The sequence below is a fragment of the Suricata suricatta genome, chromosome 3 (assembly GCF_006229205.1).
Source record: "Suricata suricatta isolate VVHF042 chromosome 3, meerkat_22Aug2017_6uvM2_HiC, whole genome shotgun sequence".
Classification (NCBI taxonomy): domain Eukaryota; kingdom Metazoa; phylum Chordata; class Mammalia; order Carnivora; family Herpestidae; genus Suricata; species Suricata suricatta.
The window spans coordinates 109,265-119,546 of NC_043702.1; the positions used below are offsets into that span (position 1 = coordinate 109,265).

General features: G+C 56.4%; 1 protein-coding gene across 5 annotated transcripts in view; it reads right to left on the reverse strand.

Annotated features, from left to right (window-relative positions):
• Positions 1-1,340: 1,340 nt before the first annotated feature.
• Positions 1,341-10,282, reverse strand: part of D2HGDH (D-2-hydroxyglutarate dehydrogenase) — a 21,010-nt gene continuing 12,068 nt past the window's right edge. For 4 of the 5 annotated variants that reach the window (XM_029933483.1, XM_029933486.1, XM_029933482.1 and 1 more), the window contains 3 exons: positions 8,888-9,030; positions 6,591-6,771; positions 1,341-2,277 (listed from right to left, as the gene is read on the reverse strand). In XM_029933483.1, the coding sequence (XP_029789343.1) occupies positions 2,018-2,277; positions 6,591-6,771; positions 8,888-9,030 (584 nt within the window). In that variant the 3' untranslated portion in view covers positions 1,341-2,017. The remainder of the gene's footprint in view (positions 2,278-6,590; positions 6,772-8,887; positions 9,031-10,282) is intronic. The other variant, XM_029933485.1, reaches the window with a different exon arrangement.

Below are 10,282 nucleotides of genomic sequence, written 5' to 3' on the forward strand. Positions count from 1 at the left end.
TCCTCCACCCAGGCTGCCAGGCAAGGCAGCCCCAGCCTCTAACTCAGAAACTGGAAGAAAAATGGCAACTGCAAACCTGGCTGCAGAGGGTCCAAGTCTGAGCACCAGGGTGCACCTGCTGACCCGGAAGGATGGGGCAGAGTAGGGTCAGCTCTGTCAAGTTTTCAAGCACCCATGGGATCTGTCCTGTGCTGTGGAAGCCTCAGGCTGCCCATGGGCACCCAGGCAGGGGCATGGGTCAGTGGCCACGGCCACAGGGCCAGAGCTGGCTCTTGGGGCTGGCAAGGCAGGAGGGGTAAACCGACAGCTGGAGTGGCTCAGGGTGCCAGGCCCACTCAGGCTCCAGAACCCAGGGTGGAAGGGAGCCCTTGTTTTAAATCCTGGCAGATGGGGCACCCGGTGGGGGGGTGGTCAGTTAGGTGCCTGACTCCTGGTTTCAGCTCAGGTCATGGTCTCATGGTTCATGGGTTCAAGCCCCACCATCAGCGTGGAGCCTGCCTGGGATTCTCTCCCTCCCTCTCTGCCTCTCCTCTGCTTTCTCAAAAATAAACTCAAGTAAAAAATAAACAAATCAATCGATCCTGGCAGAGAGCAGGAGGGAGCAGTTGGGGACAGAGAGGGGGTTGGCCATCGGCCCTGTGGGTGCTTGTGCATGTGTGTGCCCTCATGTACACGTGCCATGAATACCACATGTGCTTACGTATGTGCTGCATGTATGTGTCCACATGTATGCATGTGTCATGTGCATCACGTGTGCCTGTGTGTACTACATGTGTGGGTCCACACGTATGCACGTGCTGAGTGCACTGCGTGTGCAGGGACCAGTGTGTAGACTGTAGATTGTGCAGGGCGGGCCCCACAGGTGAACCCAGGGCCAAAGGCATACCTCTTCACATGCTGACCTCGGAGGCCAGCTCATCCTCCCGCTCCCTATGACCCAGTCACTGGCTACCTTCTCAAAGCCCGGCTCCTCATTCTAGCAGAAACCACCTAAAATCTTAAGCCTTTTCATATTTCATGCATTATTTTAACTCCCCACAATAACCCACTTAGTCATACGAACATCTCTGAAAGTCATTTTGGACCGACAAAGCCCTCGCTGCACGTCACTAACGTGAACCAACTGCACCGGACAATTTAGGAAACCCACGTGAGACCAAGCCCTTGGGCCCAGGGGATGGAGTTTTAGGTCACTCGGAGGGGATGGGATGAGGATGAGAACATGGAGGGGGTCAGGCCTGGGGTCACTCTGTTGGCCCCCAGTGCTCCAGTGTGTAGGAGACAGGGCGCACAGGCACCTGACTACCTTCATGAGATTATTGTCTAGTAAAAGAAACAAGGAGAGTTCCCATTTTTACTGGAAGTTCACGACATCAGAAAGTGAAAACACATCCAACCTTCAGACTCCACAGCCCCAGGAGGCCCCAGGGCGACAGGAAGTAGCGGGCCAGGGTCACGGAAGTGATGTTCATGGAGCGTGCCCCTGTGCACGCCCTGGCCACACGGACCTATGATGCGGAAGAGCAGACCATCTCCGTGGATGCGCCACAGCAAACCACCGAGAGGAAAAACCAGTGACTAACCTCTGACAATCATCTTGGCAATGAACAGACTTGCTAGAAAATGGGGGAATGATGCCTTCCAGGGTGGAGACTGCTCCTGTCGCTCTGGCTCAAAGGTGATCCCGTGACGGGGGAAAGGCCCCACACTGTCCCATGGAGCTCATTACCTCTGCTCATGCTACATGGGGACAGGACCACCCATGTCCCCTCCCACGGCTGCAGCCGGTCTCCTGAGTGGGCAGAACTACTTGCCCACTGGCCTGCCTGGCACTGCAGCAGGAGCCCCTCCCCCAACCTTCAGGGGGCTGGAGGGTGAGCAGGGCAGCCAGGAAGGGTTCTGCCCGAGGGCCAGGGGCTAGGTCACGGTGCCTGCCGCTGCTCCACTGGATGGAGGCCTGCCACAACGGCAAAACCAGGACGGACCACGGCCCCTCCCATAGCTCCCAGCGGCCCCGTCAGGCCTGGGCGGGCAATGTCTTGTAGGGGTTCAGGATGCCCTTGGGGTCCAGGAGGGCCTTGAGCTGCCGCATGAGCCGCAGGGCCTCGGGCGGCTTGCTGTAGCTGATGACGCCCCTCTTCCTGAAGCCCAGGCCATGCTCAGCGCTGACGCTGCCACGCTGCCCGGCCGTCCACTCATACACGTAGGGCTCCAGGGCATCCAGCACCGACGGGCTGAAGGCCTCCGACGTCACGTTGAGGTGCAGGTTACCATCCCCTGCAAGGACAGGGACACCCGGGTCAGGCTGAGACCCCTCCCCGGGACGCCCAGGCCTGCCCCCGCCCTCACGCCTGCTTCCTACCCTCACGCCACCGACCACTGACCTGCAGGGACAGAGGCAGCTGTCTTCGGGAGGTCTCTCCAAGTGCTCCCTGTCCTCCAGCCCCTCTCAGGGCTCCCAGCTAGGAGTGACCGACCACCCGTCCAGCCGGTGAGCGCGCCCGTGGCTGTCCCCGGGCCCACCTCTCCACCAGTGCCCAGGACAGCCCCATCCCCGCGACACCACCTGGTGCCCGGCCAACGCCCACCACAGAGTCCTGGCTCCTAGCCCCCACTCAGGTCCGCCAGGCCCTGGCACTCTGGCCTCGCAGAGATGTCCAGACACGCCCTGGCTCTGCCCCTGCCCACACACACCCTCTCGGGGGTCCCAAAGCAATGATGAGACACAGAGTTAACCCGAGACGGTGGGGGCAGGAGGGAGGCAGGCCCCGCTGTGAGCCCCTCACCGGGAGGTAATGTTCCGCGACTGCTGTGACCACCATGCGAAGCCAGCGCAGGAGCCGGTGCGGGTGCACAGACAGGAGGCCCCCTGTCCCAGACTCGAGTCCAAAGGCAGTGTGGAGGCACAAGCTGCTCCTCCTCTGGGGACCTCAGTCCCTCTTAAGGCTCTCAACTGCTTAGATGGGGCCCACCCCCACTATGGAGAGCAGTCTGCTCTGGTCAGTCTGCTGACTTAAATGCTAATGTCACCCAAAAAATATTTTCATGGTGACATTCACACTAGCGCTTGGCCAGAGCCTAGCCACACTGACACATACGATTCACCACCACACAGTGTTCGGAAGGAAGATAATGCTGATTAACTTCCAACCCTCATAAGCTAAAGATGTACGTGGCGACTCCAAGGCAGGCACAGAGAACAGACATACACATGCAACTCCCTAATTTATAAATGGGACAGATTCAGATGAGGTAGTAAATGAGAGAAGAGAGACACAGGATAGGAGGCCCACAGGAAGAGTGGGAGTCCCAGAGCTGAGCAGCTCCAGCAACGCCAGTGACGGTGGCACAAGCCCCACTCTGAGCCGAAGAAAACTGAGAACGAGCAGGCAGGGAAAAGCTCTCTGCCCTCTCGTTTTCCTGAGAGCAGGATGTAGACAGGCCGAGGTGCCGTCCCGCCCCTGGGAAGGGGGGGCGAGCCCCGACGGCCGTGGGCCCTGACCGGCTAGGTGGGCTGCAGGCATCGGCGCAGCAAGCCCGTCGGCCCTCCAGTGCCTGGTGTGTGCGCTCACCTCCCCACACTTTGTCCTCAGAGGCCCAGAGTCTCCTGCTTTGCCTGGGATTTTGCCAAAGACACAGTGTCCTTTGTCAGGATGCTGCCTAAGCCCTGGCGCTCACCACCCCTGAGCCGCTCACTGCCGAGCCTCCCTTGTGCAGGCCTGATGTGTGGTCAGTGAACCCAGGCGGTCTAAAGTTTGGGTCCAGCCCAAGAACCTAGGAGGGCGGAGGGGACAGTTAGGCTCTCCCTCCCCTCCATGAAGTAAACAGAATGCTCTGGTTTATAACAACAAATGGTCTGTTTTTGTGTGCGGTGTAAGAAAGTGGCCCGGGTTCATGCTTCTGCACGTGGCTGGCCAGCTCTCCCAGCACCACCTGCTGAAGAGACTGTCTTTTTTCCATTGGATGCTCTTTCCTGCTTTGTCAAGGATTAGTTGGCCATATGTTTGTGGGTCCAATTCTGGGTTCTCTATTCTATTCCACTGATCTATGTGTCTGTTTTCCTGCCAATACCATACTGTCTTGATGATGACAGCTTTGTAGTAGAGGCTAAAGTCTGGATGAAAGACCTATCAAAACCCTAGAGGAGAAAATAGGCAACAAAATCTTTGACCTCAGCCACAGCAACTTCTTACTCCACACATCTCTGCAGGCCAGGGAAATAAAAGCAAAAATGAACTATTGGGACCTCATCAACATAAAAAGCTTCTGCACGGCAAAGCAAACAAACAAAACTAAAAGACAACTGACAGAATGGGAGAAGATATTTGCAAATTATGTATTGGAAAAGGGTTAGCATCAAAAATCTATAAAGAATTTTATCAAACTCAACACCCAAAAACCAAATAACCCAGTTAAGAAATGTGCAGAAGACCTGAATAGACACTTATCCAAAGAAGACATCCAGATGGCTAACAGACACATGAAAAGACACTCAACATCATTCGTTATCAGGGAAATACAAATCAAGGGGCACCTCAGTCAGTTAAGCATCCAACTTTGGCTCAGGTCATGATTCCACAGTTTGTGAGTTCGAGCCCCGCGTCAGGCAGACTCATAACACCTTAGGAAGGCTGGCCGGCTGCTGCCCAAGTAGAAGACACAGTGTGACTAAAACCAAGCTCTCCAGCTTCTATGTGACAAGTCAGAAATTTTAACAGCAACTAGAAATCTCTTGTATGTTTGAGAATTTATTAACACATTTCTGCCTAACTGATGGGTCAAAGAAGAGGAATCAGAAAATACAAGGGACAGGCTGGCCAGGGTCCACAGCAGAGGCTCTCAGGAGCCAAGTGGGGCTGGCCTCACCCTCTGCCCCATTCACTCCCCGGGACCGAGGTCAGGGCAGCAGACAGCCCAGAAACCAAAGGGCAGCAGAGGGCAGGGCGAGGAGGGTCGGCCGGGAGCCTAGATGCCCAGCAGGCTGCACAAAGTGCCAGACGCTGGCTCCCAGGCACGCCCTCCCAGCTGAGCACACAGACACCAGGACTCCTGGGCCAGCATGAGCAGGTGCCGGCCTCATGGGCCCTCAGAGATCACGCGGAGTCTGACAGGACAATACGTAGGGACACTACTTACGACAGTCACCCCTGGAGTCTGCAAGGCTGGTGTGCAGAGAGAAACCTAAATGGTTATGTTAGAAAAGAAGAAAGGCTGAAAATCAGGCCAAGTACTTGACTTAAAACCAGAAGAGCCTCAGGATATGCTAAGTGGAGAAGGAAGGAAATAATAAAGGGAACGACAGAAAAAAAAGAAAGAGAAAAGGAGGTGCAGCGGAAAGGATCAACAGAGAACACAGTAGAACTACGAGTGTGAGAAACGGGAGGGAGGTGGCGAGGAGCAAACCCCATCGGGATGCACAGTGGGGCCGCCGCGCGAGGGCTGACAGGAGTGCGATAAACAGCTTGCGGCCAGCATGGCAGAGATTTACAGGAAATGGAGAAACTCCCGGAAAGCAAACTTTTCCAGAGCATGTTAGCCAGGACTGCCCCTCGGCTGATAAGGACACGGGTCCATGCTCAGCTCCCCGCTGCCCAAAACACATCACTCCTCCATCCCCAGAGCTTTGCTGCCAGGTCCCAGGGAGCAGTCAAGGAGGCGGTGATGCCACTCAGGCCCCGCCAGGCCTGGAGGGACAGACCAACACCCAGTACGGACACAGTGAAGGGACCTTGCAGGATGGCCAGGCCCAGGGGGCTGCTCAGGAAAACCCTGCACAGAACATGGGCACGTGGACCAAACGAGGCGCCGAGGACCAGGGCTGAACCGGGCCTGCAGATCTCAGCCCCACTGCAAAAGGAGGTCTAGGGTGCACCCCGCCCCCCCCCCCCCCGCCACAATCACAGGAAAATATGCCCAGGCCAGGCCCGCAGACACAGAAGCCGCTTCCCACAAATTCAACGCCCCCCGTTGATTCACAGTGGCGGCCTGGCTCCACCTCTGGCTGTGACCCCATGTCCATCAGTGGCAGGGCCACTGTCAGTGCCCCACGAGGAGCAGGCTCTGGTCACATCCTCGCTCCTGTCCCTGGGTGCAGATGCCCTCCGTGTCCGTCTGCCCCCCCCCCCCACCGCACAGACGTGCTGCCCCAGGCTTCCTCCCCGAATGCTGGGGTTACGAGCCCCGTGCCCTCTCCCGCCAGCGGTCCCGTGAAGCCGTCTGACAAGCAGAAGGGTTTACTTTAATGCGGTCCAAGTTAGCAACCTCCTCCTCCTGTGGTTTACACGTCCACACCCTGTTGAAGAAATGCTCCCCACTGCAAGGTCACACAGGCTCTCGGTCCTCTCCTTCACGGGGGAGTCTGATCCGTGTGGACAGCACTGTGGGGGTGTGGGTGGTGGCTGCCCCCAGCCACTGGCTGTCCTCACCGGCCTTGACACCAGATGACCTCCCCTTCCCGTCCACTCTGGGGTCCACCAGTGGACACCACACACCCTGCCTCTGAACCACAAACAAGGTCCTTTCCAAAATACCCAAAAACCCATGAAGACAACAAGGTTCTCCCAGGTCTCAGGCCCCCCATCACCACTGACCCTGGCGCAGCTCACCCAGGTGGCCATAGCCCACCACATGCTTGGCCTGCGGGCCAAGGCGGACACGCAGGTCAGTCACGAGGTCATAGAGCCTCTCGGTGGGCAGGGAGAGGTCATACTTGTACACGTAGCCATCCCGGCTCAGCGCCTCCGAGATCCTCTCCCTCAGGGCCCACAGCGCCTAGGACAGACAAAAATAGGCAGAGTCAAGGGCCACCTTGGAGAGTGTCTGTGCTGACGACAGTCAGAACACTGGGGCCTGGGGTGACTGGGACAGTCTGAGGGAACTTTCCTGGTGATGGAAATGTCCTGTGTTGTGATAGGCATGGGGCTTTGATCCAAGAGTCGATACCAGACGAGACCCCAGAATGTGGCCATGGTTTACTTGAGGACACTCCAGGTGACAGGGTGGGAAAGGCTGATGGGGGCTACCAGTGGGCAAGGAGTCCTGAGTGAGCACAGGCCATGGGGCCAGCAGTCCAGACGGGGCTGGGACCAGCACGGGCACACATGGCAGTCCTGTGACCGCTGCCTCCATGGGAGGAGTGGCGACCCCACGCAGGGGCAGATGAGCTCTGAGCAGAAGCCGGGAGCACTGGTTTCCCCACTTTCCTCTGGCTGCTTAGGACTCAGTCAGCCGAGCAGAGGCACCCGCAAGCGCGGACGGGGCAGGGGGCCTCTGTCCGTAGGGCTCCGGGGACCTACACTCCCATCGCCAATGGACAGTGCGTTTAGGAAGAAACAAAGATGTGGAAACACCAGAAAGGAAACAATTATGCCCCTTGGCAAGCAGAGAACAGCACCGAGCCGTCCTAGGACTGAAGGGTTTGCCTACGTTCCCTCCGCTGGCACTGGCTGCACAACACTGCAGGGGACGCACAGGACACCCCAGTGGACACGACAGGACGCCCCTGCCTGGGTCTCCCGCAGTGGTGACATCACCCAGTGCAGACGATGGGGCTGTGGAGGTGGGAAGACGGTCAAGTCCCCTGAGGCCCTCGTGAGGAAAGCGGGTCTGAGGCGCTCTGACAGTGTTGTGACTCTTTACCTTTAATATTTGCTAAACATACAAAACAACTGTAAAGAAAAATGTTGAACGATAAGGCAGAGAAAGAAACCCACCAAGCCAACCACAAGGGCCAGCCTGAGACCTGGCCCACTCACCCACACAGCCTCTAGCACCCAGCATGATCCAGTCCCATGCCCTCCCCCACCCGGCCCCTGCCAGCTGCTCCCCACACCACAGCCCCGGGACCACGGTGCACAAATAGTGGAGGACGGCACACAGTGCCCCGGTCCCCCTGTGACAGTGATGGTGACAGTGGCCCCTGCAGCCCCGGATCCCCTCACGACGGTGATGATGGCTCTCAGCAGCCCGTGGTCTCTGCATGTTGGTGACAATGGCTCCCAGCAGCCCTGGGTCCCCACATGATGGGACAATGGCCCCCGCAGCTCCGGGTCCCCTCACAATGGTGACGATGGCTCCCAGCAGCCCCAGGTCCCCGCATGTCGGTGAAAAAGGCTCCCAGCAGCCCCGGGCCCTCCTTTTCCCTCCTCTAGCCTCAGAGCCGAATGATATCTGGTGGCAACATAAATGCCCTCTCCTAGGAAAGTGTACCCCTATGACCGGCTCAGCTCCAGGCACAGCTTCCCACATCCCCAGCAGCTCTTTCTGCTTTTGAAAAAAAATTTCTTAATGTTTATTTATTTATGAGACAGAGAGAGACAGAGTATGAGTGGGGGAGGGGCAGAGAGCCAGAGAGATACAGAATCTGAAGCAGCTCCTGGCTCTGAGCTGTCAGTACAGAGCCTGACGCGGGGCTTTACCTCATGAACCATAAGATCCTGACCTGAGCCAAAGTTGGATGCTTAACCGACTGAGTCTTCCAGGCGCCCCATTTTTCTGCTTTTGTTTAAGATACTGCTGATAGGGGCACCTGAGTGGCTCAGTCAGTTGAGCGTCCGACTTCAGCTCAGGTCACGATCTCATGATTCACGAGTCCAAGCCCCATGTCGGCCTCGCCACTTTTAGCACAGAGCCTGCTTCAGATCCTCTGTCCCTGTCTGTCCCTCCCCGACTTGTGCTCTCTCAAAAATAAATAAAACATTAAAAAATAATAACAAAATAAAATAAAATACCACTGATAGTGACAGAGATCCAAAAGTATGTTTCCAGAGAGCCGGGGACACCTGCCCACATTCAGACAGCACGCGCTCTGCGCCGGACACACGGAACCGTGTGCTCATCCCACACCAGCTGAGCACGCAGAGCAGGGAGGCACCAAAAGCACACGCACCTTGACTTTCATGTGGTCTGTGGCCACAGTCCCATCCGTCACCAGGCCGGAGCGCAGCACTTGCTCCAAGAAGTCATTCAGCTTCTCAGCATCGTGCCCTGCTCTGGAGCCTGAAGTCTCGATCAGGACATAGAAGGGACTTTCTGGAAGGCACAGGAAGCAGGATGAGCAGAGGCAAGGCCATCAGACGGAGAGTCAGGACGGGCCTGGGCTGAGCGTCTCTGACAGCCCCAAGTGGCCACTGGGCCCAGGCAGCCCACACAGCAGAGAGCCTCTGCTCAGTTTACAAACAGGTCTTTCAGGGGCACCTGGGGGCTCAGTTGGTTAAGCATCTGACTTCGGCTCTGGTCATTATCTCGTGGTTCGTGGGTTCAAGTCCCACATCGGGGTCTGTGCTGACAGTTCAGAGCCTGGAGCCTAGTTTGGATTCTATGTCTCCTTCTCTCTCTGCTCCCGCCCCACTCAAGCTCTGTCTCTCTCATAAATAAATATTTTTTTAAAACTTTAATGAAATAAATAAAAGGATATTTGGAAAACAAAGACATGGAGAAATGCAAAAAACTCCCAGCTTGCTAAATATGGTCGCTGTGAGTATCTGGGACACTGTTCCACCCTGCCTGTCTTCTACATGGTCGGGGGGAGCCACCCACAGAAACCTGCCACAGCCAGCAGGGTGCCCATGCTCTGCCACAAACAAGACAGGAGGAGCCGCTTTCTCTCACACACACACGCCCAAGGGCCACACAAGGCTCTGCCAGGGACCCTCTGTCCACCAGGGACCCTCGGTCCATCTACCCGGGGGCCCCCCATCTTTCCAGTGGTTGTATCATAGCTTCTTTGCTTACTCCTGGACTTGTAGATTGTTTCCTGTTTTAAAATATTAGAGCACAGGGGTGCCTGAGAGGCTCAGTTGGTTAAGCATCCAACTCTTGATTTCAGCTCAGGTCATGAAGTCTCAGTTGGTAGGTTCAAGCCCTGCATAGGGCTCTGAGCTGACAACATGGGGCTTGCTTGGGATTCTCTCCCCTCTTCCTGTCCCCCTATGTGCGCCCTCTCTCTTTCTCAAAATTGTATCACAAACTGATTAATTTTTAAATGCAGAGCATACAGATCTTTCCATATTTATGACTATTCTGAACTAGATTGTGTCCCCTCTAAATTGTCACAGTGAAGCCCTAACCCACCCCCAACATGGCTATATTTAGAGATAGGGCCTTTAGGGAGGTAATTAAGGTTAAATTAGTCATAAGAGTGGGGTTCTGACTCTAATTAAGGTTAAATTAGTCATGAGTGGGGCTGGTGCCGTCATGAGAGAGGAAGGGGCACCAAGTTCCTACCCCCACTCACAGGGGCCTCCCCCCGACCCACACACACACAGGGACCTCTCCCCCCCAC